This window comes from Apodemus sylvaticus, chromosome 10, assembly GCF_947179515.1.
Source record: "Apodemus sylvaticus chromosome 10, mApoSyl1.1, whole genome shotgun sequence".
NCBI classification, from domain to species: domain Eukaryota; kingdom Metazoa; phylum Chordata; class Mammalia; order Rodentia; family Muridae; genus Apodemus; species Apodemus sylvaticus.
The window spans coordinates 7,613,013-7,640,851 of NC_067481.1; the positions used below are offsets into that span (position 1 = coordinate 7,613,013).

The 27,839-nt window shown below is 45.2% G+C and overlaps 1 protein-coding gene and 1 pseudogene across 1 annotated transcript; one reads left to right on the forward strand and one right to left on the reverse strand.

Moving 5' to 3' along the window:
• Positions 1 to 12,303: 12,303 nt before the first annotated feature.
• Cd300lb (CD300 molecule like family member b) lies at positions 12,304 to 24,310 on the forward strand. Its single transcript, XM_052195427.1, has 4 exons — positions 12,304 to 12,453; positions 18,113 to 18,442; positions 20,894 to 20,984; positions 21,975 to 24,310. The coding sequence occupies exons 1-4, from the start codon at positions 12,414 to 12,416 to the stop codon at positions 22,141 to 22,143; spliced, it is 630 nt and encodes a 209-aa protein (XP_052051387.1). The 5' UTR covers positions 12,304 to 12,413; the 3' UTR covers positions 22,144 to 24,310.
• On the reverse strand, positions 13,336 to 13,733 carry LOC127694046 (60S ribosomal protein L27-like; annotated as a pseudogene).
• Positions 24,311 to 27,839: the final 3,529 nt, after the last annotated feature.

Sequence of the window (27,839 nt, forward strand, 5' to 3'; positions counted from 1 at the left end):
GCACTTGCTGTTCTTCTAGAAGACACAAGTTCTAGTCCCAGCATCCACATGAGGTAGCACACAAATCTCCAGTAGCTATAGGGATTTCTGAAGCTCTGATCTCACACAGTCACAAATTAAAAAGTAGTAAAAATGCAGGATCAACCTATAAATACCAAATTAAATAAATATAAGGAGTTAGAGAAGTGACTTATGGCTAAGAGCCACCTCTGACCTTCATGAACACCTGCATTCATATGCGCATAGTCACACACAGTCATACACACATATGGATAATTAAAAATAAAAGTCAGGGACTGGAGAGACATCTCAGTGACTGAGTGCTCTCTGAGGGCTGTCAGAGGACCCAAGTTTGGCTCCAAATACCAATACAAGAGATGGCTCACAACCACCTGCAACTTTAGCTATAGTAGATCCATCACCCTTTTCCGTTACCCAGTGCACTTCACTCATACATGCATATGTATATGTGTGCTCCCCCCCACACCCCCACACACACATCCATACACACAGATACACACACAATTAAAATAAAACAAATCTTTTAAAGATCTCAAAATAAAAATGTAATTCATTCAAAATCAAATTTAATAAATACACGAACAGATTCTAAGGAAGAAATCATTTACTGAAGAACATTTTATTATTTGCAGCAAATTTTATTTTGGATGTGTGTGATGTGTGATGTGTTTGTGAGTGTCAGAGTGTAGTACAGCTTGCATATAAGAGTCAGAGAACAACTTTGGGAATTGGTTCTCCCCTTGCACCGTAAGTCCTGGGTACTGACCTCAGATGACCAGGTTTTCACAGCAAAGCTGACCAGTCTAACCAACCCTTAGAAGATATTTTCAAAGTTCCCAAACAATTGGGGTTACAGTCCATGTTCATAGATAAGGAAATTTTCTGTGATGGTTTGTATATGCTCAGCCCAGAAAGCAACACTCTTAAAAGATGTGGCCCTGTTGGAATTGATGTGTTTCTGTGTGCATGGGCTTTAAGACCCTCAACCTAGCTGCCTAGAAGCCAGTATTCTGCTATCAGCCTGCAGAGGAAGATGTAGAACCCTCAGCTCCTCTTGCACCATGCCTGCCTGGATGCTGCCATGTCCCTGCCTTGATGATAATGTGCCACAGACCACCCCAGCTGGGTATGGGGGTCCCTGGGATGAGGGTCCTTGAAGTCCAGGTGGGTAAGGATTCGGCGGTGACAAACAGAAACACAGAGGCAGTTTGAATCTGAGTGTATTTTGCAGCTCTCAAGCAGGGGATTTTATACATTAAAAACCAAACATAACAACTCTTAGAAACCGTATCCAGCGAAACAATCATGAATACCAACAAAAATCATTTGGCACAAAAAATATAAAAAATCATCTGAGCATTACAACTCAAAAACTACATGTTCAGTGAATCACAAACAGAACAGGTAACATCATTATTAATATAAATCATCAAAATATAACAATTCTAAAAGAATGTATTCAATAGGGCGAATGTATTCATCCAAGGCTAGTGGCATATTCCCAAGAACAGGTTAATAATCTTTATGGTCAGTCCTCTTAACCACTGATCTAATTTTCCAGCCCCTATGGTTAATTATCGCTTAACATCTAATGTCTGATTTTTAATAAATCTTTGATACATAAATTTAAACTATTTTAATTCTTTCTAATTAAGGCTTTCTTTACCATATACCAAAACCCACTTCCAATGACACACGTGCAGCCATATGAAATTTTATTGCTGGAAAAGTTTTTATCTATCATAATAATTTTGTAAATAATTTATAAAGTATTGGTTTCCCTGGAGATAAGGTCATGTTAGTGACCCCATCTCAAAGGATGGTTTCGTACCCATTATCCTTGCTAAGATCATGGTTTAGGCTACCAGGAAAGGAATAAAAGAAAGCAAAACAGAAAAATTGCCCTGAGAACTATGGCTCAATGTTTGCTCCAGCCAAGAGTTCCACAACCAGTTCCAGGAGACCTTCTTTTGAAGTCCAATGCCTCAATCTGTGGAACTTGTCACACGGATTCTACTGGGATTGGTATGGCAATAATGAACTGAACCTCTGAACCTGTAATCCAGCCCCAATTAAATGCTGTCCTTATAAGAGTTGCCTTGGTCACAGTGTCCGTTCACAATAGTAAAACCCTAACTAAACCACTATCCTAATGATACATTTGATGCTCTATGCTGCCTGGATTTTATGTCCACTTAGCCCAAGCTAGAGTCATCTGAGGGAAGGAAACCTCAGTTGAGAAAATACCTCCATGTCAGCAGAGTGGTATAGACCTTTGATGCCAGCACTAGGGAGGCAGAGGCAGGTGGATCTCTGTAAGTTCTAGGACATACACTGGGACTACACAGAGAGACTCTATCAACAAAACCTACAACAAACAAAACACAACAAACAAACAGAACTCCTCCATCAGATAGACATTCAAAAGGCATTTTCTTGATTAATGATTTTTTGAGGCAGGGACCAGCCCATCTCAGGTCTGGGGTGGTGGTCCTGAGCTCTGTAAGAAAGCAGGTTAAGCAAGCCACGAGGAGCAGAACAGTATGTGGCATCTCTCAGTCGCCTCTGCATCAACTCCTGCCTCCGGGTTCCTGCCCTGTCTGACTTCCTGTTTTGACTGCTTTTGATGCTACACTGAGATAAGGAAGAGACAACAAAATAAACCTTTTCTTCCCTGAGCTGCTTTTGGTCATGGTGTTTCATCACAGCCACAGAAACCCTGACTGGGATGTGTGCTCACACTCAAAGTCCCAGCGTGGACTTTTCAGAGAATTTCTCTTTCTTTTTTAAAAGCTTTATGTTTCTTTTCTTTTCTTTTCTTTTTTTTTTTTATTCGATATAATTTATTTACATTTCAAATGATTTCCCCTTTTCTAGCCCCCCCACTCCCCGAAAGTCCCGTAAGTCCCCTTCTCTTCCCCTGTCCTCCCACCCACCCCTTCCCACTTCCCCGTTCTGGTTTTGCTGAATACTGCTTCACTGAGTCTTTCCAGAACCAGGGCCCACTCCTCCTTTCTTCTTGTACCTCATTTGATGTGTCGATTATGTTTTGGGTATTCCAGTTTTCTAGGTTAATATCCATTTATTAGTGAGTGCATACCATGATTCACCTTTTGAGTCTGGGTTACCTCACTTAATATGATGTTCTCTAGCTCCATCCATTTGCCTAAGAATTTCATGAATTCATTGTTTCTAATGGCTGAATAGTACTCCATTGTATAGATATACCACATTTTTTGCATCCACTCTTCTGTTGAGGGATACCTGGGTTCTTTCCAGCATCTGGCAATTATAAATAGGGCTGCTATGAACATAGTAGAGCATGTATCCTTATTACATGATGGGGAATCCTCTGGGTATATGCTCAGGAGTGGTATAGCAGGATCTTCTGGAAGTGAGGTGCCCAGTTTTCGGAGGAACCGCCAGACTGATTTCCAGAGTGGTTGTACCAATTTGCAACCCCACCAGCAGTGGAGGAGTGCTCCTCTTTCTCCACACCCTCTCCAATACCTGCTGGCTCCTGAATTTTTAATCTTAGCCATTCTGACTGGTGTAAGATGAAATCTTTTCTTTTCTTTTCTCTTTTACACATTTTTATTGTATATTTTATTTACATTTCAAATGCTATCTCCTTTCCAGATCCCCCCAAAACCCACTATCCCATCTCCCGTCCTCCTGCTTCTATAGGTGTGCCTCTACCCACCCACCCACTTCTGCCTCCCCACCCTCAAATTCCCCTACACTGGGGCATCAAGACTTCACTGGACCAAGGGCCTCTTCTCCCATTGATGCCCGACAAGGCCATCCTCTGCTACATATAAGGCTGGAGTCATGGGTCCCTCCATGTGTACTCCTTGGTTGGTGGTTTAGACTCTAGGAGCTCTGGTTGGTTGATATTGTTGTTCTTCCTGTGGGGTTGCAAACCACTTCAGCTCCTTCAGTCCTTTCTCTTACTCCTCCATTGGGGACCCCGTGACCAGTTCAATAGTTGACTGTGAGCCTTTCTGCCTCTGTATTTTTTTCAGGTTCTGGCACAGCCTCTCAGGAGACAGCTATATCAGGCTCCTGTCAGTATACACTTCTTGTCCTCCACAATAGTGTCTTCCTTTGGGATGGATTCCCAGGTGGGGCAGTCTCTGCATGATTTTTCCTTCAGTCTATGCTCTACACTTTTTCTCCCATGAGTATTTTTTTTTACCCCTTCTAAGAAGGACCGAAACATCCATACTTTGGTCTCCCTTCTTTAGTTTCATATGTTCATAAGGCTGCTATGAACATAGTGAAACATGTGTCCTTATTATATGTTGGAGCATCATCTTGGGTATATGTCCAGGAGTGGTATAGTTGGGTCATTGGGTAATAGTATATCCAGTTTTCTGAGGAACTGCCAGACTGATTTCCAGAGTGGTTGTACCACCTTGCAATCCCACCAACAATGGAGGAGTGTTCCTCTTTCTCCACATCCTCACCAGCATCTGCTGTCACCTGAGTTTTTCATCTTAGCCATTCTGACTGTTGTAAGGTGGAATCTCAGGGTGGTTTTGATTTGCATTTCCCTGATGACTAAGGATGTTGAACATTTCTTTAGGTGCTTCTCAGCCATTCAAGATTCCTCAGTTGAGAATTCTTTGTTTAGCTCTGCACCCCATTTTAATAGGGTTAATTGACTTTCTGGAGTCTAATTTCTTGAGTTTTTGTATATATTGGATATTAGCTCTCTATCAAAAATAGGATTGGTAAAGATCTTTTCCCAATATGTTGGTTGCTGCTTTATCCTATTGACAGTGTCCTTTGCCTTACAGATGCTTTGCAATTTTATGAGGCCCCCAACTCTCAATTCTTGATCTTGGAGCATAAGCCATTGGTGTTCTGTTGAAGAAATTTTTCCCTCTGTCCATGTATTCGAGGCTTTCCCCCACTTTCTCTTCTATTCGTTTCAGTGTATCTGATTTTATGTGGAGGTCCTTGATCCACTTAGACTTGAGCTTTATACAAGGATATAAGAATGGATTGATTTACATTCTCCTACTTGCTGACCGCCAGTTGAATCACCACCATTTGTTGAAAAATGCTGTCTTTTTTCCTTTATCCAAAGATCAAGTGACCATAGGTATGTGGGTTCCTTTCTAGGTCTTCAATTCTATTCCATTGATCTACCTGCCTGTCTCTGTACCAATACCATACAGCTTTTTATCACTATTGCTTTGTAGTACAGCTTGAGATCAGGGATGTTGATTCTCCCAGAAGTTATTTTATTGTTGAGAATAGTTTTCGCTATCCTGGGTTTTTTGTTATTCCAAATGAATTTTCAAATTGCTCTTTCTAACTCTATGAAGAATTGAGTTGGAATTTTGAGAGGGATTGCATTGAATCTTTAGATTGCTTTTAGCAAGATAGCCATTTTTACTATATTAATCCTGCCAATCCATGAGCATGGGAGATCTTTCCATCTTCTGAGGTTTTCAATTTCTTTCTTCAGAAACTCGAAGTTCTTGTCATACAGATCTTTCACTTACTTGGTTAGAGTCACACCAAAGTATTTTATATTATTTGTGACTATTGCAAAGGGTGTCATTTCCCTAATTTCTTTCTCAGCCTGTTTATCCTTTGAGTATAGGAAGGTTACTGATTCATTGGAGGTAATTTTATCTCCAGCCACTTTGCTGAAGTTGTTATCAGGTTTAAGAGTTCTCAGGTGGGATTTTGGGGGGTCACTTAAGTATACTATAATATCATCTGCAAATAGTGATATTTCGACTTCTTCCTTTCAAATTTGTAACCCTTTGACCTCCTTTTGTTGTCTAATTGCTCTGGATAGGACTTTGAGTACTATATTGAATAGGTAGAGAGAGAGTGGGTAGCCTTGTCTAGTCCCTGATTTTAGCAGGATTGTTTCAAGTTTCTCTCCATTTAGTTTGATATTGGCTCCTGGTTTGCTGTATATTGCTTTTATTATAGTTAGGTATAGGCCTTGAATCCTGATCTTTCCAAGACTTTTACCATGAAGGAGTTTTGAATTTTGTCAAATGCTTTCTCAGCATCTAATGAGATGATCATGTGGTTTTTTCTTTGAGTATGTTTATATAGTGGATTATGTTGATGGATTTCCATATATTGAACCATCCTTGCATTCCTGGGATAAAGCCTACCTGGCTATGATGGATAATTGTTTTAATGGGTTCTTGGATTCAGTTTGTAAGAATTTTATTGAGTATTTTTGCATTTATATTCATAAGGAAAATTTATCTCAAGTTCTCTTTATGTGTTGGGTCTCTGTGTGGTTTAGGTATAAGTGTAATTGTGGCTTCATAGAACAACTTGGGTAGTGTTCCTTCTGTTTCTATTTTGTGGAATAGTGTCTTAGTCAGGGTTTCTATTCCTGCACAAACATCATGACCAAGAAACAAGTTGGAAAGGAAAGGGTTTATTCAGCTTGCATTTCCACACTGCTGTTCATCACTAAAGGAAGTCAGGACTCAAGCAGGTCAGGAAGCAGGAGCTGATGCAGAGGCCATGGAGGGATGTTTCTTACCAGCTTGCTTCCCCTGGCTTGCTCAGCTTACTCTCTTATAGAACCCAGGACTACCAACCCAGGGATGGCACCACCCACAAGGAGCACTTCCCCCTTGATCACTAATTGAGAAAATGCCCCACAGCTGGATCTCATGGAGGCATTTCCTCACCTGAAGCTCCTTTCTCTGTGATAACTCCAGCCTGTGTCAAGTGGACACACAAAAGCAGCCAGTATAAATAGTTTGAAGAGAATTGGTATTAGGTTTCCTTTGAAGGTCTGATAGAATTCTGCACTAAAACCATCTGGTTCTGGGCTTTTTTTTTTTTGGGGGGGGGGGAGACTTTTAACAACTGCTGTTATTTCTTTAGGGGTTATGGGACTATTTGGATGGTTTATCTGATCCTGATTTAACTTTGATACCTGGTTCCTGTCTAGAAAAGTATCCATTTTATCCAGATTTTGCAGTTTTGTTTCACATAGGCTTTTGTAGTAGGATCTAATGATTTTTTTTTAATTTTCTCTGTTCCTGTTGTTATGTCTCCCATTTCAGTTTTGATTTTATTAATTTGAATACTGTCTCTGTACCCTCTGGTTAGTCTGGCTAAGGGTTTATCTATCTTGTTGATTTTCTCAAAGAACCAGCTCCTGGTTTTGTATTTATAACTTAAGCCTGTATTTTTATTATTTTTTAATTTTGTGTCTGTATGAGATCAGAGCTTCAGAAATCCCTAGAGCTACAGGTGATTTGTGTGCTACCTCATGTGGGTGCTGGGACAAGAACTTGCATCTTCTGGAAGAACAGCAAGTGCCCTTAACCATTGAACCATCCCTCCAGTCCCTTATTTTGATTTTAAATGGATTCTTTAAACAGGAGATGTGTCTCTATGGTTGCATGCTTGTCTGCTGTATGTAAAGCCTTGGTTTGATCCCAGTACTGCACAAAAAAGGAAAAGATTATTATTAAATGGTATTTTGTGTGTGTGTGTGTGTGTGTGTGTGTGTGTGTCTGTGTCTGTGTGTCAGGTAATGTATATGTATATGTATATGTGTGTGTGAGGTGTATGTGTGTGTATGTTTGTGTGAGGTGGGTTTTATGGGGGATGAGGTGGGTTCTATGTGTGTGTATGCTGGTGAGGTAGGTTTTGTGTGTGTGTGTAGTGGGTTATGTGTGTGTGTGTATGTGGTGTGTGTGTATATGTATGTGGTGTATATGTGTATGGTGTGTATGCATGTGTGTATGCATGTATGTGTGTGTGCATGTGTAAGTGTGTGTGTGTATGTGTGTGTGCACACACATGCATGCGCATGTCTGGCCTACATTTTATGGACTGGGAGTCCACACTTAGACCCAACCTTGTGCTTTCACAGTAATACTTCCCCAGGAAGCCATCATTCCAGCCCTAAATGCTATCTTATAATTGATTTAAAGTTATTCATTGCATGTAAATAGATTTTTGTTTGATCACTTGCTTATGTAGGTGTGTGTGTGTGTGTGTGTGTATTTAACAACTTTTCTAAAACCTTAAAATTTCCTTTTCATCTTTATATGTGAACATTTCAATTATAATAAAATTTGGTTTCTTTCCAATTCTTTCATCTTTATATGGTGTATTAGTGTTCTATTGTTGTGATAAAACACCTTCCAAACAAAACAAAGATGGCTGGCACTGCTGAAACTCCAAGGAAGACCCATGAAGCAGTAGCAGAAAAGACTGAAGAGCCTGCAATAGCTCTTGAATGACTAAGAAGAAAAAAAGCAGATCTTATGGGAAGATGCCTTTTAAAAGTGGGATTGCGATATTGTGGATGAAGATTGTAAGCTGAGCAGAGACAGACGAGTCTGTCCTCTTCGCTGGCCTGTCTCAGACAGCAGACAGCAGGCACATGCACCAAGGCCATGCCCTTTGGGGAAGCTGGCGCTGACCACGAGGAGAAGAAATTGGAAGCACCTTCATTCCTTTTATATCCGTTTAATCGTTTTTCTTATCACCATTTATGTTTTTAAGTCCTTAAACACTTTCTTACAACCTCAAACATTTTCTTAGATCCCTAAACACTTCCTTAGATCCTCACAACTTAAGTTTCTGTATCCTCAGATTTTATATAAGCTTCACGCTCTTTCCCATCCAGTTATTAAACAGAGGACATAGGTGGTTGATTACTGGGAGCAGTCACTGTAAACTGAGTTCCTTTAGATAAAGGAAATAGTAAAAAGTTGATTCTCTCATTAGTCTCTTCAAACCCGTCAGAGACCTGAGCAGGATACTCTAGATGGCCTACGTATCAGTGACAGGAACTTACCCATTACCTAGACAGGAACTTACCCATTACCTAGACGACCACCCCATTAGGCTCATGTGGTGTTGGTGGCTTACTTAAGGGCACAGGCCCCAGGGAAGCATCAGTTTTCAGTTGCCAGGTGTGAACAGACTTTTCTGTGAATCAGGAACTTGGGAAGGTTCTCCTATCTTTGTCTAGGCAAATAAGGTATTCAGTTTTCCCATGTCCCGCCTGTGTACAATTTGGCCTGACTACAATTCTGGTAGTCAGGGAGGCACTGGGGGGGGGGGGGGGGGGCGAGGGGGGGCAGTTATGCCCAGTGGTTAGCATTGCCACAATACAGGTAGAGTCGTCAGTGCCCCATTTATCTTCTGTGGAGACCTTGGGGGAGTCACTATTAGGATTTGGAAGTCTCTATCTGTCAAGGTAAGTTTCAGCATATCAAATGCCAGCTTCAGCCGGTCTCTGAAGTCCCCAAGTACCATCTATCTCTGTAAAATACGGTTGAATAGACAAACTTGGCTTGTTTCTAGTTATTCATCCTAGACTTAACCTTGAAGACATATACCAGGGGTTAAATAAGGCCATCCCTGTTAGGTTTCATCCTTAAAACTCACAATTTTTTCAATTGAAGCTCTTCTAATATTAAAATAAAAATTTTAAGAATAGATGTGGTTCATAGAGAGACTGGCAATTTTGCTGATCCTACAATATTTCACCATTATAGGCCATTGTAGTTTTCTGTATGGGTTAGTTTATCCAAACAGCTAAAGATAAGACTGAGAAGTTAGATATGGCTGTCAGCAAAGTACTGAATGCATTTGGCAGCCCTTAGTTAAGATGGTGGTAAAGCGATGACTTTCCCAAAACAAAGATGGCTGCCAGTCATGTGGCTGCCCTTACTCAAGTTGGTGGTGAAGTTATGACTCCACTCTACTTATCCCATAGACAAGATGGTGACCAGCCATGTGTTGTATATATTGTCTCCCACCCTACTGGCTCTGGTGTAATTTAGCAGGTGTGACAGGCGATTTAAATAACCAAGGCTGTTCTGTCGCAGGAAGGCACAGGGTGGGAGAGGGAGGGGGTGGAGATAGGCGGCATCTGAAGCCATATGTACCCTGCCACTCGTGAAGGGAGTACAAAAGACTGGTTTCTTAAAAAACCTGCATATGTGGAGTTCAGACTGAAGTCTGTGCAAGGTCTGAGACAAACCCAATTTGGATAAAGCCTGATGGTGTCTGGCAGTCAAGATTTAGAAAAAACAGTGTCCATTTTCCCAGCCTTCCCTTGGCAGGGGATCCCGGGGGTCTGGAGACCTGGAAGGAGCACCCTGTACTCCAAGGCTGCTGGTAGGTGGTTGCTCATGGAGTCTCATCAGATGGAGAGAAAGATGAGAGGAAGGATCTCAGTCCCCCATTCCCAAGTGGGGCTGAGGCTCAACATCTCGGCACCAGATGGTGTTATTCTCTACCAATGAAATGAACCAAATCAAAGTAGGTTTATTGGGTGCATCTCTCAGGCAGGTTCACTAGTCCCAAGAAAGTCACCATGGGAAGGGAGACAGGGACAGGGGAATAGAAAGAGAGAAAGAATGTGTGCATGCAGGGAGAGAGGAAATGCAGAGAGGGAGAGGAGGGAAACCAAAATGTCTGGATTATATAGGGAAGAGCTTCTGGGGAAAGCCCAGCCCCTAGGATGGGACGTTCAGCATAGAGGGTGGGGTATGCCAGCCATGCCCTGTAACAGACAGTGACTGAGAGATCCTGGGAGAACTTGGAGGCCAGGTTCACTTTGGTATTTTAAATATGCGCTTCAGCCGCTTGTCCTGGGCTGACAAGCCGCTTGTCCTGGGTCCAACAGTGTCCATGGGCCTGCCACTGTTGAGGGCCATGTCTAAGTCCATGATCCTGCTGTGGCTGTGTTGATGTTGGTGGTCTATGTCTGTGCTGCTACCTGAGACCATGTTGGTGTCCATGGGCCATGCTGACACTTGTAGCCATGTTGATGCCTTTGGCCTGTGCTGCTGGCAGGGCTATGATGGTGACCATACCCCATGCTGTGGCAGAGGGTCCTGTTGATGTCTGTGGCCTATACTGCCACTGGAGACCATGTGCACATCTGTGGTCCGTGCTGTTGCCAGAAGCCATGTGGAAGTCCATGATCCATGCTCCCACTGGCTGTGAAGGGCAAGAAAGCTACTCTTTCAGTGGTATCAATAGCTGCAGACTCACAGTTAAGAAAACGTGGCACAGATTCTGTGACAACTCCTACCCCCATCACAGCCCTCAAAAAAGTAACAGCCTAGACCAAAAACCGTAGAAGAGAATTCTTAGAAATTGTGATAAGGATGTTGAAGCATAGCTCTCCACAAATGATAGCTTCAGCTGGGGTACAGACAGGGGAGGACTCAATTTTCTTTAAGGGGCTGTCCGCTGGGAATTTGACCATTCTCCAGTGAATATAAATTGTTTTCTTTCTTTCTTTCTCTTTCTTTCTTTCTTTCTTTCTTCTTTCCTTCCTTCCTTCCTTCCCTTCTCTTCTCCCTCTCCCTCTCCCCCTCCTCCTCCTCCTTCTCCTCCTTCTTCTTCTTCCCCTCCTCCTCCTCCTCCTCCTCCTTCTTCTTCCCCTCCTCTTCCTCCTCCTCTTCCTTCTCCTTCTTTGTCTTCTTTCTCCTCCTTCTTCTCTTCTCCTCCTCCTCCTCCTTCTCTTCCTCCTCCTCTTCCTCCTCCTCCTCCTCCTCCTCCTCCTTCTCCTCCTCTTCCTTCATTTTGCTGGGGAGGTCAGAAGAGTGATGGGCAAACCTAGGACTGGGAGGTGAGCTTGATCAGGGTTTATAATGTGAAATTCCCAAATCATCAATAAAAATATTTTGTAAAAACAAACAAACAAAACCACCATACCAAGGCAACTCAAAAGAGATGATTAATTTGGGCTTTTGTTCCCAAGGGATTAGAGTCAATCACAGTAGGGAATTGTGACAACAAGGCAGCAGATGTAGAAGAGGCAAGAGCTCATCTCTTGGAGCACAAGTAGGGTGCAGAGAGAGTGTGCTGGGAATGGAACGAGGCTTTGAAACCTCAAAGTGACATACTTCTTCCAGCAAGGCCATATCTCCTAAACCTACCCAAGGAGCACCATCAACTGAGGATTAAATATTCAACCCCAGGTGTGCTGAGCATAGACTGCTAACACTTGAGCTGAGACTCTCGGCTGCTGAGCCCATCATTATAGCACAGAATACTTCTGGATCTAATATCCAGAGTGCTCTACCCCTTAACCCAAGACCAGATTGTCCAGACATCCCCACCACTGGTCTACAGCCTTCCCTCCTTTGCCTCTGCTTGCCCTGCATGGTTCCCTGGCCTCTTCATTTCTACTGAGTGACCCGGCTCTGCCATTGACTGATGCCTCTTGTGCTGAGTAACTGACGGCAGGAAACGCCCACGGTGTAAAAGGAAGCTTATGAGTAAGACACTCAGGCAACCTGGACAAACAGAGCGAGTCAACTGGGATCTCCAGGGCTTTGGGTATCCGGCTGAGATTTGGATTTGCTGCTGGCTGTACATCAAGGGCTGCGGAGTGGGAAGGCAGGACCATGTGGCTGTCCCCAGTGCTGCTTCTTCTCAGTTTCACAGGTATGTTCAACTAGAAGCTGGAGGCTTGGGACAGCAGATGCAGAGTGGCAGACAGAGGGCTCTGTCCTGGGTTTAAGGAGAGTTGCCCACCTTCAGGGAAATGTGGGGTGGCTCTGTAGATTCACTCAGCAAAAGGAATGCTGTGCCAGGCATGGGTCAGGACCTGGGGACATGAAGGGAAAGGAGAAATGGAGATGACCACTAAAGGAGATTCCAGATGCCCTGGTGGGTGAGACATGCAGGAAGAAGCACAAGAAAGAAACGCTCAGGGGAAGCCCTCCTGAGCCTGCTCCTTCCAAGCCTCAGAAGGAAGCAGATCTTTACAGCCCTTGCAGCAAGCAGAGCATGCACTCTAGGGAGAGGGCATGGCTGGAGAAAAGGACTACAGGCTTAGAGCAGCATCTAGCACACCCATGCAAAGGGTGCACTCAGTGGACAGGTCACTGAAAGGACACTGGCTAAATGTGAGTCTGCAAATGCAAAAGGTAAACCGAGGGACAATCACGGCTGCCTGCATCACCGAGCTTGCATCTGAGACCCAGGCCCCCAGCTTCCTGTACTCTAAACCCCAACACCGGGCTGCCCTAGAGGCCAAGCAGGCCGGAATGAGCTATGCCATGGCTTGCACACTTGTGCACATGCGCACATAGAGCAACGCTCACTAGTATGCTCAAAGGCTGCACACCTACGCACAGTCATACATCTACACCCTCTGTCCGTACCTCCAGGATCATCCACTTGTTCACATTCACACTTTTTGTTTGTTTGGTTGGTTTGGGGGGTTGTTAGTTGTTTGTTTTTGCTTTGTTTGTTGTTTGTTTTTGTTTGGTTTGGTTTTTGTTGTTTTGTTTTTTAATGATGGAATCAAAAACACACTTAAAATCAAAGCTTCTGGGAAAACCATTTGTTCTTCCCTGTCTTGTATTGTTCCTCTAACTGACCTTGGCCTTCTCTGGCCTCGTGTTTCAGATCTGAGCCTCTCAAGACATCCTTGTTGACAACAGTTTCCTCAGAAAGGATATCCACAGAGTCCCTTGTGGGTATGGGGTGATTGTAGCTATAGACTTTCACAAAGGACTTGATCTTGGATCTCTTGGCCATCTTCTTCTTGCCCTTGGCAGCTGTCACTTTTAGCAGTCAATTCCAGCCACCAGGGCATGGCTGTAAGGACCGTCTAATGCATGGACATCATCAGTGTTCTTCACAATGACGGTTTTGCATCCTGAGTAGCGTCCAGCCAGGACCGGCACCACTTTCCCCCATTTCATGAATTTGCCCATTTCAACAGCAAGCAGCTGGCACCCAACAGAAAGGCGTGTTCATTCTCTTACGATGCCATAAGCTGAGACTGCTCACAAAAGGGATTTTAATTTTTGTTTTATTATATGTATGGGTGTTCTGCCTGCATATATGTAAATATATGCACCATGTGTGTGTCGGGTATCTACAGAATCTAAAAAGAGGTTACTGGATCCTCTAGAACTGGAGTTATGGATGGTTACAAATTACCATGTTGGAGTTGGAAATTGAACCTGGGTCCTCGGGTAGAGCAGCCAGTGCTCTTAACCTAACCATCTCTCCAGCCACTCACCCTCCTTTTTTGAGATAGGGTCTTATTGTATAGCCCTGACAAGCCTGGAGCTCACTATGTTGACCAGACTAACTTTGAACTCCTAGAGATCCTCCTGCCTCTGCCTCCCTAATTCTGGGATTAAAGCTGTATGCCTCTATACCCACTTTGTTATGTAAATTTAAAAAAATAATCTAATAATAACATGCATTGGACATCTTTCTTGTCATTGTTTGGACTTTGCTCTTTACTTTTTATGCTATTGCTGTATGGGAACTTCCCAGTCTAATTTCCCATTAATGGTCCTTGAGATTTCCAGATGTTTATTGCTACATCCATACTGAGGCTAATACCCCATGCTCCACTGTCTATACTAATCCTAGAACTAAAATAAGTGTGTGTGTGAATGAGCACAATGCATAGATTCTTTACAAAATAACCAACAATGTTAGTGGTACCCACTAGAAACTAGAAACTGAGCAAGACCCTGGGGTTGGGAATGGAGAGATAGAGAAAATAAACACAGAATCTCTGTGCTTTGAAAGTGAGAAATGTATCAAGGGTTAGGAAGAGAGACATCTGAAATCAAGTATTCGGGCTCCAGATGAAAGGCCTGGAAGCCAACAGTAGGAGGCGGTTCCAAGAAGCAGGTAAAGCACCAGCCCGGCCTGGAAGAGGTGGGGAGGGTGGCCAGGATGAGGGCTCTCCAGGCAGGACAAGTCCACAGACTTAAGAAGGCATGCTGGAGTTAAGGAAAGAGAAAACAGAGGTGTCTACAGAGGAGCAAGGTCTGATACAATGAGAAACCATAAACAGTTTGCAGTAAGATATGCATGCCAGACATGAAGCTTTTTAAGTCACTCCGGGCAGGGGGAGTAGCTGACATCCTGGTGCAGCTGAAGAGTAGGCTCAGTCTGGTCCCAGCAGCTACCTGAATGCACTGGGCTTTCCTGAATGTTCCTGCCATGATCCAGGTACCAGATGAAGGCCACGTCTGGCCAAACAGCCCCCAATGTCCAGCATTAGATGCTTGCATGCATTTTTAACAGCTGGTATATGACTGTAGCGTGGCAGCTGTACAAAGAGGGAAGTGAGGCTCAGAGAAGTTAAGTAACCCACCCAGGGTTTCTCAACAACGCCATGGTAGATAACATCCATCTGCCGGCAAAGCTCACACTCTCTGCTCGGTCCTGATGTCCCTTGCACTTGTGGAGGTAGAGATGTAAAGAAGATGGTTTGGATTGGCATCTCCAGGGTGGAGATGGCTGAATTAATCACCGAGCACTTGCCAATACAGAAAGCAGTGTAGATGTTAAATCTCCAATTAGGCTCCTGAGCCGAGTGTGCTTGGCGCTTTTAAGGTTGCATCTCCGGTGGCTGCTATAACAAGTGGCCAAAAACTCAGTGCCCCCAGAATGACACAACTTTATCTTACTGTTCCAAGATCAAGAGTCCAGAATAGTCTCACTGGCCAAGGCTGAGTTCCTTCTGGAGCTCTGGAGAACAATGGTCCATTTCCTGGATTCATCCAAAAGCCCCCAAATGTCTGTTGGCCCTTGGCCTCTCCTCCTCTTCAAGTCCAGCCGCAGAATGCCTTCAAACCTAAGTCAGTTTCAACATGCGTAGAATAATCCAGGACAATCTGATCTCAGGATACCTCCTCACACCAGCAAACACCTTTATTCTTTAAAAAACAACAACAACAACAACAAAATAACTACAGAAGGGGTATGCACATCGAAGGGTCTTTTCTGCTATTTTTTTTTTTTTGGTGTGTAGTCAGTGCTACAGAGCTTGTGTGGAGGTCAGAGGACAACTTTGTGGGGCCAGTTTTCTCCTTCCATGCACATGCAGTGAGGCAATTGAATTCAGGTTTGCAAGTTTGTGTATGTTTGCTCATGTATCCATCTCTCCCGCTTCCCTCTTTCTGTGTGAGGCCACATAGTAACAGGTTGGTGTTAGGCATCAGCAGCCAGCACTGGGTAGGCAGAGGCAGGAAGACTTCTGTGAATTGGAGGCCAATCTGGTCTATGTACTGAGTGTCAGGCTATCCAGATAGTGAGACCTTGTGAAAGAGAGAGAGAGAGAGAGAGAAAGGAAGGAAGGAAGGAAGGAAGGAAGGAAGGAAGGAAGGAAGGAAGGAAGGAAGGAAGAAGGGAGGGAGGGAGAGAGAAGAGGGAGGGAGAGAGAAGAGAGGGGAAAGGGGAGGGAGGTAGGAGGGAGGGAGGAAGAGAGAGAGAAAGGAAGGAAGGAAGGGAGGTAGGGAAGAAGGGAGGGAGGGAGGGAGAGAGAAGAGAGGGAGGGAGAAAGGGAGGTAGGGAGAGAGAGAGGGAAGAAGGGAGGGAGGGAGGAGGGGGAGAGAAAGGGGAGGGAGAGAGAGAGAAAGAAAGAAAGAAAGAAAGAAAGAAAGAAAGAAAGAAAGAAAGAAAGAAAGAAAGAAAGAAAGAAGAAAGAAAGAAAGAAGGAAGGAAGGGAGAGAGAGAGAGAAAGAAAGAAAGAAAGAAAGAAAGAAAGAAAGAAAGAAAGAAAGAAAGAAAGAAAGAAAGAAAGAAAGAGAAAGCTAAAGGAAAGGAAGGGAAAAGAAAATGTTAACTGTGAGGAAGGGTTATTCTATCAGCCATAGATGCAGACCTCAGATAAAATTAAATTAGCTCTAAGGAGAAGGTCCAAGTGGGGGCCACTGTGCACCTGCCCCACTCACAGAGGCCAAAGCCCAAGGCTGAGAGATGGTCAAGAAAGGCCCCACCACAGCTCCCCGTCTCTTTGTCTGCACCCAGGTGACTGAGAATGACATGCTACTGTAAGGAGACATGCTGTAAGGAATTACATGCTACTGTATCTGTGTGAGCCAACTTTACTGAGTCACTCCACAGACCAGCAGGATACACATTGCACCCAGACACTCTCCAACTTATTTCTGGATCTGGTTTTTCCATCCCCTGTTAGAGAGAGGAAGCAGCAGAGTGGGCTCTGTGGAAGAGCTGGTGATATGTAGTGGGTGTTCTGAATGGTGGCCTAGACCCAAGGGGAACATTTGGGTTGCAAATGTCACTTGGAACATTGTGGGGTGCATTAATTAGAACCACAGACATGGGGCACTCCCTCTGTGGAGACAAGAAGGCTTGCAGGAGGGTCCTGGGTGTGATGTTTCATGGTCACATTGACTGGATGTGGAGTCACTTAGGAGACACACATCTGGGTATACCTGTGAGGATATTTCCACAGACATAAGTGAAGAGGAGAGATGACCCCCGAATGTGAGTAGCACCACGCCCTGGATAGGAAATCTAGACTGGCTATTTTCATGAGAAAACAGGCTGAGCCTTCATCTCTGCTTCCTGATGGTAGACGCAATGTGACCAGCCGCCTCATATGCCCGCCACACTGTCCCTGCCCTAATGGATGCAGCTCTTACATCATGAATCGAAATTTAGATTTAAAAAGCAAAAATCTGCTTCCTCCTTAAGTTGCTGGCCAGGCTTTTGTCACATCCAGGAGGAAAGTAATCCAAGTCCTGGATGTCCCCAGCAGCCTGCAGAGCCAGCTCAGTGGCTCACAGGGGTTGGCTTGAGATGTCATCTTACCTCCATGTTCACTGACAGCCTGATGTCGGTCACAGTGGGGACATTTACATCATAGAGATTGGCAGATGCTACTAAACGAAACATTTTTCAACCTAGATAGAAAGCTGTTAAACATTTACTGGCATACCACTAATTACTCTTAAATCTGAGGGGGAAGGAGAGGTCACAGAGTAGAACAATCAGAGAAGGAGATCATCAGACAACAACCGTGGCAAGAGGACATGGAAAATGGGACAGGATGTCAGAAGTGTCACGTGATGCAGGAGGCCTGGGAAGATAGTGTCTGGAGAGGCCAGGGCACAGGCATGCAGGGGTTAATAACAGACTGGCCCTCAGAGGAAATAGATGTGAGGATTCAAGTGTTTCAGGGCAGCTGGAGTGGCCAGGACCCTTATCTAATCCTTTGGGCAGTGGCTTGGCTCAGAGGAGTAGAAACCATGCCCTGACATTCTATCTTCCAGGGGGAGAAGAAGCCACACCCATACTCTGACATTCTGTTTTTCAGGCTGCCTCTCCATACAAGGCCCAGCACTGGTGAGGGGCCCAGAGCAGGGGTCAGTGACTGTGCGCTGTGGCTACAGCTCAAGATGGCAAACCAACAGGAAGTGGTGGTGCCGAGGAGCAAACTGGAGCACGTGCAGGATCCTCATCCGATCCACGGGATCAGAGAAGGAAACGAAGGTCGGCCGGTTTTCCATCAGGGACAATCATAAAAATAACTCATTCCAGGTTACCATGGAGATGCTCAGGCAAAACGACACAGACACTTACTGGTGTGGTATCGAAAAATTTGGAACTGACCGTGGGACCAGAATTAGAGTGACCGTCTACTCAGGTAAGTACTTTCCCGTGGGTACCACAAAGGCACTGTCACTCAGGGTTAAAACAGCTATAAAGAAAGAGTTGAAAGCCTAGAAGACAGGCAGGCAGACAGGCAGGCAGACAGGCAGGCAGACAGGCAGGAAGGAAGGAAGGAAGGAAGGAAGGAAGGGCGACAGACAGACAGACAGACAGATGGAACAGGGCAGTGACAGAAGTAAGGAAGGACAGCAGCCCAGCACCTTTACCAATGTCAGCCTCTGAAGTTTCTCCAAGGAATCCTACTGACATGTCCTGACGGGCAGAGGTTGGTGTAGAACCAGGACTTAGCAATCTCCCTCTAGAACCCATGACCCAGACCTGCTGTCCTGGAGATCCACAGTCCTGGAAACTCCCATTCTTCCACTGGAGGCGTGAGTAGGTCTCGGATGCCTGAAGAAGACCTCAGCCCATCAGACTGAGAAGTTTCTAGTTTTCCAAAGCTTGTACCCCAGGCCTGTACCCAAGAGACTCTTGTCTCCAATCAAAGCAAGTGGAAAGAGACCGTGGTGTGTCTACTCCTCCAGGGTAAACTACGGTCTATCTCTCCCTGTCATATCTCCTATTAGTAACAGTGATGGAGGAGATGGAGGAGATGGATTGCGGGCAGTCAGACAGCTCGATGTCAGTCAGACAGCTCGATAGCAGTTGAAGGACTGTATCGAGGAGACGAAGCTCTAATCCAGGAGAAAAAAGATCTGCTGATTTTCAGGACAGAACAATGCAGGGAGGCTAAGGCACCTGAGGGAGGGTTCCCAAGGTTGAAGCCCAGGCCTAACCAAACCACAGTGACTCTGGCCACTTCCGGAGACCTGAACTTTCTAAGTGACCACTCTGCCTTCTCCGACTACAAAAGAAAGGACATAGGGTAAGGAAGCCCTTTTTTTTGCAGCTGATTCGTGGATGCTTCAAAGAGAAAGCTATTAAATTAGAATCAGAGACTTCCCTGATTCTTCTGGCTTCTCCCTGCCTCAGCCTCAGTGAGGGACTCCAGGACCTTCTGTTGGTACCTGAGAAGCAGCCTACCCCACTGCCACCCAACTAGACATATGCAGACCTTCTTCAGCCCAACAGCCACACTGGCTCCTGAGGAGGCAGCAGAGAGGGTAGGGCTAAAACTGGTGAGAGAGACAAGGAAGTTGCCTCCTGGGGGAAGTGAGGTTCAGAAGGGTCACCCCAATAGGACTTCCCCACAACTACCACTGAAGGGAAGCTGGGAAGATCTGTGGGGGTAGAAAAGGGGTTGATTGAGATATGCAGGCAAAGGACAGAGTGGTCAGAGAATGTGTCTCATGTGGAGCTTAAAGTGTCCAGGGGACAGGGGACACAGCCAGTATGGCGACTGTGGCCGGTCAGAGGGCTATTAGGACTGGAATTATCCAGAGTTCTGCTCAGCTGCCAAGCATGGTTAAAACCCAGAGCCTTTGAGTGAATGGTTTGCTGGGTCAAGAACAAGCTCAAAGGACAGCTGTAAGCCAGAGATGGACTCAGGAATCCATGACTCAGCCGCCCACTGCAAGACACCCCATAGCTTCCTCATGGTGGCATTTCCTTCCTCATAGTCATTCATGATTTAACTAGTATTGTGTCTTCTTGCTTCCTGACCTCCGGGAGTCCTTTGTCGTTCATCACCCAAGTCACTAGACACTTGTTTCTGAGATCGTCTCTCCTTGAGACTTACTTGGGTACGATCTAATGGCAAGGGACAGAGATTCTTGCCTCCAATCAAAGCAAGTGGAAAGAAACCATGGTGTGTCTACTCCTCCAGAGTAAACTACAGTCCATATCTCCCTGTCAGATCTCCTGTCAGTAGCAATGATGGAGGAGACGGATTATGGTCAATCACACAGCTAGATAGTAGCTAAAGGACTTATCAAAGAGACAAGGCTTCCTAATCCAGGAGACAAAAGATCTGCTGATGTGCAGGACAGCTTTAAATCAACTTGACACAAGTTAGACTCACTGGAGACGGAACCACAACCTTAAAAAAAAAAAATGTCACTAGAGGACTGGGCTGCAGGCAAACCTATAGAGAGTTTTCTTAATTAGTGATTGATAGGAGAGGGCACAGCACATTGTAGGTGTTGTCATCCCTGCACTGGTGGTCCTGGGTTCTATAAGAAAGCAGGCTGAGCAAGCCATAGGGAGAAAGTCAGTAAGCAGCACTCCTCCATGGCTTCTGCACCAGCTCCTGCCTCCAGGTTCCTGCCCTGTTTGAGTTCCTGTCCTGGCTTCCTTCAGTGAGGGACATGGAAGTGTAAGCCACATAAACTCCTCCCAACTTGTTTGGGTCATAGCGCTTCATCTAATGGGAGCCCTGACTAAGATGCCTGGTGAAGGCTGGTTGTATTAGGATGCCTTTGTGAGCCATGCATGAACTATCCCCCAATCTGTTTCATAATCTATGGCCATCTTTGTTTATGTCCAGTGGGTAAAGATACCATGTCGACTTCTAAGCAACTTTCCTCTTCCACTATGGACAGCAGTGAAGACATGGTGTCTTCTGACTTGCAGAAGAGGTGAGTCCTGAGGTCTTCTCTTCTTCCTTGTGATGGTTTGTATATTCTTGGCCAAGGGAGTGGAGCTATTTGGAGGTGTGGTCTTGTTGAAGTAGGTGTGTCACTGTGGGCATGGGTTTTAAGACCCTCATCCTAGCTGCCTGGAAGTAGTCTTCCACTAGCAGCCTTCAGATGAAGATATAGAACTCTCAGCTCTGCCTATACCATGCCTGCCTGGATGCTGCCATGCTCTTCCTTGATGAAAATGGACTCAACCTCTGAACCTGTTAGCCAGCCCCAATTAGATGTTGTCCTTGTAAGACATGGCCAAGGTCATGGTATCTGTTCATAGCAGTAAAACCCTAACTAAGACTAACTAACTCCTCTACATGGGTTCCTCCTATGGAGACAACCAAGCCTGGAGACTTCTACTCATGTTCTATCACCAGAAGCCAGTGACTGTCATAGTCAAGACTCAAGGTCCCAAGCCACCTCTGTCCCTGGCACTTCCCAACCACTGTGATCCCCATTCCAGCCCCACCAGGAAACCAATGTGCAGAGCTATCCATCACTACCCAGCAAATTGGTCAAAAATACCCTGGTAGCATTGTGGCTGCCAAGTGGGAGACAAGACCCCCATATCATCATAGGAACAGGGCAGAGACAATGATTTGCTAACCTGGAGCCAGTGTTGAGGGCAGAGTAAGCAAACACCACCCAGAAATAGAGAGCTTCTGGTTTCTGCTGGCTTGAGGGATATTATGGGAAAGGAGAGCCCCAGAAGATAAAATTAGGACAAGGGGACAGGCCCTAACAAGGCCACCTGGAGTCACTGAGGAGCCCTCATGGTTGGGTGGACCTTGGAGAAGGTCCTTGGGGGAATCTTCCAAGTAGGATGTGGGCCTTCAGTTTCAGGCTGTGATGAGTCAGCTATTGACTTCCACGTGTTGGGGAATGAGGCATGATGGGGCTCGAGGTCATGAGGCCCTAATGGCTGTGTCTTTGTCACAGGACCCATTACATGCTCCTGGTATTTCTGAAGGTGCCTGCCTTGGTCATCTTGGCTGGTGTTATCCTCTGGCTGAAGCGGTCAACTCAGAAGGTCCCTGAGGAACAGTGGAGGCACACTCTTGGTAGCGATTTGGACTCTGAACTTCTGGCTAAAGACATTTCTCCTTAGACTGATGGATAAGCAGAGCCTTCCCATCCTAGACTCTCATTCCAGAGGAGAGCACGACCAGGGACGGTGGTGACTGAGGCTGGTGCCTGGAGGGCTCCGCCAGGCATGACCTGCACTGTGCACAGCATGGGGCCACAGCTCAGACCCTTTCTGAGATATCATTACGGCTGCATGGCCAGCACCTCGCTCCCCCTTTACATCCTCATCAGCCCTGTCCCATCTATCCACCATGGTCAGCCCAGGGCGAGAACTGACGGAACGCAGACCAAGCTGCAGAAAGAGAACTGCATGTGCCCTGCTTGCGCAGAGTCTGGGACAGAAGCACAGAGAAGCAGAAAGGGCCAGTGAGGAGTCTAGGTCATCTATCCTATGCCCCTGTCATAGAAAACTCTGTGAGAGCAGAGCAGGTGCTCATTCTCCACGTTCTGGACACTGAGCCCTCCCCTAGCATGCACTTCTGAGGAAAGCCTGCCTGACAGGCCCAGGGTCCGGAATGTGGAGAACTCGGGAGTCCATGACTTGGCCACAGAAGCTGTGAGTGTGTTTCCCAGTGGTGTGTTTTGCTCCAGGGCCAGGAGGCTGCACAGCCTTAGACAGATCTTTGGACTACCTAGGCTCACATGCTGCCTTTAAGCAAAGGTTGGCCAAGAGAAAGCATCAGAGAGCTCAGGAGGCAGAGAGAGCCATGTCTTCCCACCTGGGTCCTCCCCATGGCCTGCACTGCATACAGCTACACTGCAGAGGAAGTCAGGCCAAGGGTAGCTCATAGAGTAACCACCAACAGCGCCAGCCAGGGAGGTAGAGGCCTCGAGAATGGTCCCCTTATCACAGGGTTCTTTTGCCTTTAACTGTAGTTGGGGGTGAGGGAGAAACAACATGAACTCTGCCTTTTCTGAGGTGGTTTTCATTGCACAGCTCAGAGCTGACATGTGCATTGCAAAGACATCATATCTCTAGAACATTCTCATCTTGCAAGACTCAGACTCTAAGCCTACTGAGCAACACCTCACCACCACGCCCCCCACTCCACCACCACCTCTCCTCACCTCACCTCACCTTACCAGGCCCTGGCTGCCACCATCTAACTTTTTGCCCTTGGGAGTTTTGCTATTGCATCTGAGTGGAATCATGAGGTGTTTGTCATTCTGGAGTTGCTTTACCTTAGTTACCGTCAGTCCCATCCCCAAGGACCACCCACCTTCTAGCACATGACAGTATTCCTTCATGATAAATGCTGACTAGCATCCCACTGCGTGGATATACCATAGTCTCTTCCTCTGCTCACTTACTCCCGGGTGTTTCGGTTGTTTCTATTCTTGGCCCCTGTGGATAACGTTACAATGAGTGTGAGTGTGCGGGTGAAGGTTTCATGTTGAGATGCCATCTTCAGTTCTCTTGCATATGATGACTGTGATGGTTAATCTTGATTGTTGATTTTTCTGGGTTTAGAATCACCTAGGAGACACACCTCCAAGGCTCTCTACAAAGGTACTTCCAAAGAAGTTTAACTGAGGAGGGATAACCCACCCTGAATGGGGACACTTACCATCCCATAGCCTGGAGTCTCAGACGGAATAAAAAGGAGGAAAGAGATAAAGTAAACTAATCACCCATTGGTCTGTCTCTCTTTCCTTCCTAAGAACGAAGTGTGGCTAGCTGGCTCATGACCGCCAGAGCCAGCTCCACTGTGAGGTGTGTGGGTGTGAGTGAGACAGCCCAGGGGGAGAGTGAGAGTGAGAGACCTGACTATGCCTTCTGTGACAGCATTGGGTGGCCTAGCCAGAGCATTGCTGGAGAGCTCGCCTGCCCGGTGGCTCAGATAAGGGAGAGCTGGCAGGCTATTCCACTCAGCTACCGCCCAGATCCAGATCCAGGGCTCTGAGTGGACCCACCCCAAAATCTGCATCATCTGTGAACTGTTGGGGCATGTGAAACAACCAGTCCTGCTGATCCAAAGCTGCAGGATCTCCAGGACACAGGACAACAGGACAACCAGGAGGAATCCCTGTTAGGATCCAATATTGGTAGTATCACCTCCATCAGACCAATAACTCATTGCAATGAATATCTATAAGTAAAGATGTATGAAGAGAGGGATACAGTGTGGGACACACTGTGACACACTACAGCTTCCACAATGAGATGTTTTCTATACATTATTTTTTACTTTGGGGGGAGATTACAAGGGCAGAGGGTGGATCCAAGGGGTGGGGAGATCAGTGGGACTGGGGTACATGATGTAAAACTCACAAAGAACTAATAAAAATATAAAGAAAATAAAAAGATTGTTGCTCAGAGGCTGGAGATGCAACAATGGTTAGGATCATTGGCCTCGCATCCCAGAGGACCCAAGTTCAATTCTAAGCATCTACATGGCAACTCACAACTGTCTGTAACTCCCATTCCAGGAGATCTGACAACCTTACACAGACGTAAATACAGGCAAAATACCAGCGCAAATAAAATAAAAATAAATCATTAAAAAATTTAAAAAGATGTTGAACGTTTCTTAAGGTACTTCTCAGCCATCCGAATTTCTTCAGGTGAAAATTCTTTGTTTAGCTCTGTACCCCATTTTTAATAGGGTTATTTGGTTCTCTGGGGTCTAACTTCTTTAGTTCTTTGTATATATAGGATATTAGCCCTCTGTCAGATGTAGGGTTGGTGAAAATCTTTTCCCAATTTGTTGGTTGCTGTTTTGTCCTTTTGAAGTGTCCTTTGCCTTACCGAAACTTTGTAATTTTATGAGGTCCCATTTGTCAATTCTTGGTCTTAGAGCATAAGCTATACCACTCCTAGGCATATACCCAGAGGATTCCCCAGCATGAAATAAGGACACATGCTCCACGATGTTCATAGAAGCCTTATTTATAATAGCCAGAAGCTGGAAAGAACCCAGATGTCCCTCAGTGGAGGAATGGATACAGAAAATGTGGTATATTTACACAATGGAATACTACTCATCAATTAAAAACAATGAAATTTTTAGGCAAATGGTTGGAACTGGAAAATATCATCCTAAGTGAAGTAACCCAATCACAAAAGAATACACATGGAATGCAATCACTGATAAGTGGATATTAATTAGCCCAGAAGCTCTGAATACTTAAGACACAATTAGCATATCAAATGATTCCCAAGAAGAAGGAAGGAGAGGGCCCTGGTCCTGGAAAGGCTTGATCCAGCATTGTAGGGGAGTACCAGGACAGAGAAATGGGAGGGGGTGATTGGGGAATGGGTGGAGAGAAGAGGACTTATGGGACATATGGGGAGGGGGAAGCTGGGAAAGGGGAAAGCATTTGGAATGTAAACAAATAATATAGAAAATAAAATTTAGAAAAAGAAAACAAGATATTTCAAGACAAAAAAATTAAAAAGAGTGTTCCTCTTTTGTCTATGAAATTATGGATACTTTGTGGCAGGGGAAGCACGACTTGAAACAAGCTGGCTTCAAGAGGTAGGTAGAGGACTTCACTTTCTTTGAGAAGATTAAAGAATATTGACATGAGTGTAAAATAGACTGTCCCATGCCAAACGAACTACACTGTTTTTAAGTAAATAAATATTCTTACTTTTGTGGGATTTTTGCTTGCTTGTTTATGCCAGATTCTCACATATCCCAGGCTGGCCTTAAATTTACTATGCAGCTGAGGATGACCTTGAACTCATGATCTTCCCACCTCTACTTCAAAACTGCTAGAACTACGGGTATGTACCTTCATGTGCAGTTTTATGTGGTGCCGTGGATTCAACCACTCTACCCTATGCTACATACCAACCCATTTTCCAATTTCATTTTAAAATCTTTTTTGACAATTTTATACATGGATTCAGTGTGCTATTGCATCCAGCCCCTCTGCCCTCTCCCATTCTCAACTCGATCTTGCTAAATCCCTCTTCCCATATAGTTTCCCTTCTACTTTCAGGTCTTTGGGGTTTGGGGGGAGGAGAGGAGTCTTGTTCAGGTGGCCACAGCTGTTCTGTGATCATGACTGCAACAGCTATCTCATGTCCAGAGGACAGCATTTCACAGTATTCCTCTGTCATGGTTTGAATATACTTGGCCCAGGGAGTAGCACTATTTGTAGGTGTGACCTTGTTGGTATGGGCGTGGCCTTGTTGGAGTGGGTGTGATCTTGTTGGGGTAGGTGTGCCACTGTAGGTGTGGACTTTAAGATCCTCCTCCTAGCTTCCTGGAAGTCAGTCTTCTCCTGTTTGCCTTCAAACAAGATGTCGAACTCTCAGCTCCTCCAGCACCATGCCTGCCTAGATGCTGCCATGCTTCCCAACATGAAGATAAGGGGCTGAAGCTCTGAACCTGTAAGTCAGCCCCAATTAAATGTTGTCCTTATAAGAGTTGCCTTGGTCATGGTGTCTGCTCACAGCAGTAAAACCCTAACTAAGACATCCCCTGATCCTTCAAGTCTTGTACTCTTTCCAGCCATTTTTCTTCAGTGTTCCCTGGGCCTTGGAGGGGGTGACATAGATGCGCTGTTTATGGATGAGTACCTACGGTCACTCATTCTCAGCACTTTGACCAGGTATGAGTTTCTTCTTCTCTGACCAAGAGCAGCACTAGTCTATGGATGGATGGATGGATAGATAGATAGATAGATAGATAGATAGATAGATAGATAGATAAGATAGATAGAGATAGAGATATACACACAAATATTTAGAAAGCAGTTTGACTCTGTGTCTGCTTGGCAAAATATCAGAGCACTTCTGATCAAGTGTACAATACTAGGCTTTCTCTCCTTCCCAGAAAGTAGGCCTCAAATTCAAGAAGATAGTGGTTGGCTACTGTTAAGACCCAGGTAAAATGTTAAGGCTTAGGTAACGGTTGCCTGTCTGGCCTGCCATTTTGTATTGTTACTAATGTTACAGGGAAACGTTCTCATAGGTTGTTTCTGCTGTTAGTAGGCTGTTCCGTGCTTTGGTGTTCTTGGAAACCAATCACAACCGAAGTCTCTTAGAACTGTTTTGTATAGTTAGCCACAGTAAGCTTGGACCGGAACCAACCTCCAGGTAGCACTTCCTGTGCCTGTGCATGAGCTTTTATGGTCTTTGTTTTTATAAGCGGTCCCTGGATAGAACCCAACATAAGAAAGACATCTGTACATAAGAAGCTATATGGAATGAGACTTCCACTTAGAGTAAGGGTCGAGTAAAGTTTAAGTTCCCAAGGCCTCCCCAGGAACTGGCTTCCTACTTGGCAGAAAGAGACATGAACGTGGGTATCTGACATCCTGGTTGGCAAATTAAGTATGAATGTTAGACAAGGCAAGTCCTCTGCCACCATTTAATACCCCCAAACAATGGGATCAGGATAAATGTACAACAAAGACATGTTCCTAAGGAACCCCCCCCCCATCCCTAAATCCTGATTGGCAGAATAACTTGGCAGATGTTTGTAGGTTTGGGACTTAAAAGCCCTGTAGGATCTTAACTCAAGGATACAGTTCAGCTCCCAAGTCTGGGCTGCATCCCTGATCTATCAGTCTTGGGGTGTGGTGTTCAATAAACCATCCCTATTAGACTGAGATCGGTGTCTGAGTGGTTTGCGCAGTGATTCCCAGACCCCAGTGGTTACATTCAAAACAGCCGTGCCACTCTTACATCAGTGAGTCTGTCTTGTCTGACAGGTTGATATTGTAATATTCAGGGTTCACATTTGGGTAAGACCACTGACCTTA

Bases quoted from the DNA above. Each gene is read 5' to 3' on its own strand.
- Cd300lb (XM_052195427.1), top strand. From the start codon at position 12,414: ATGTGGCTGTCCCCAGTGCTGCTTCTTCTCAGTTTCACAG. The intron at 12,454-18,112 runs GTATGTTCAACT...TCTGTTTTTCAG, and splicing joins GCTTCTTCTCAGTTTCACAG to GCTGCCTCTCCATACAAGGC. The intron at 20,985-21,974 runs GTGAGTCCTGAG...TCTTTGTCACAG, and splicing joins TCTTCTGACTTGCAGAAGAG to GACCCATTACATGCTCCTGG.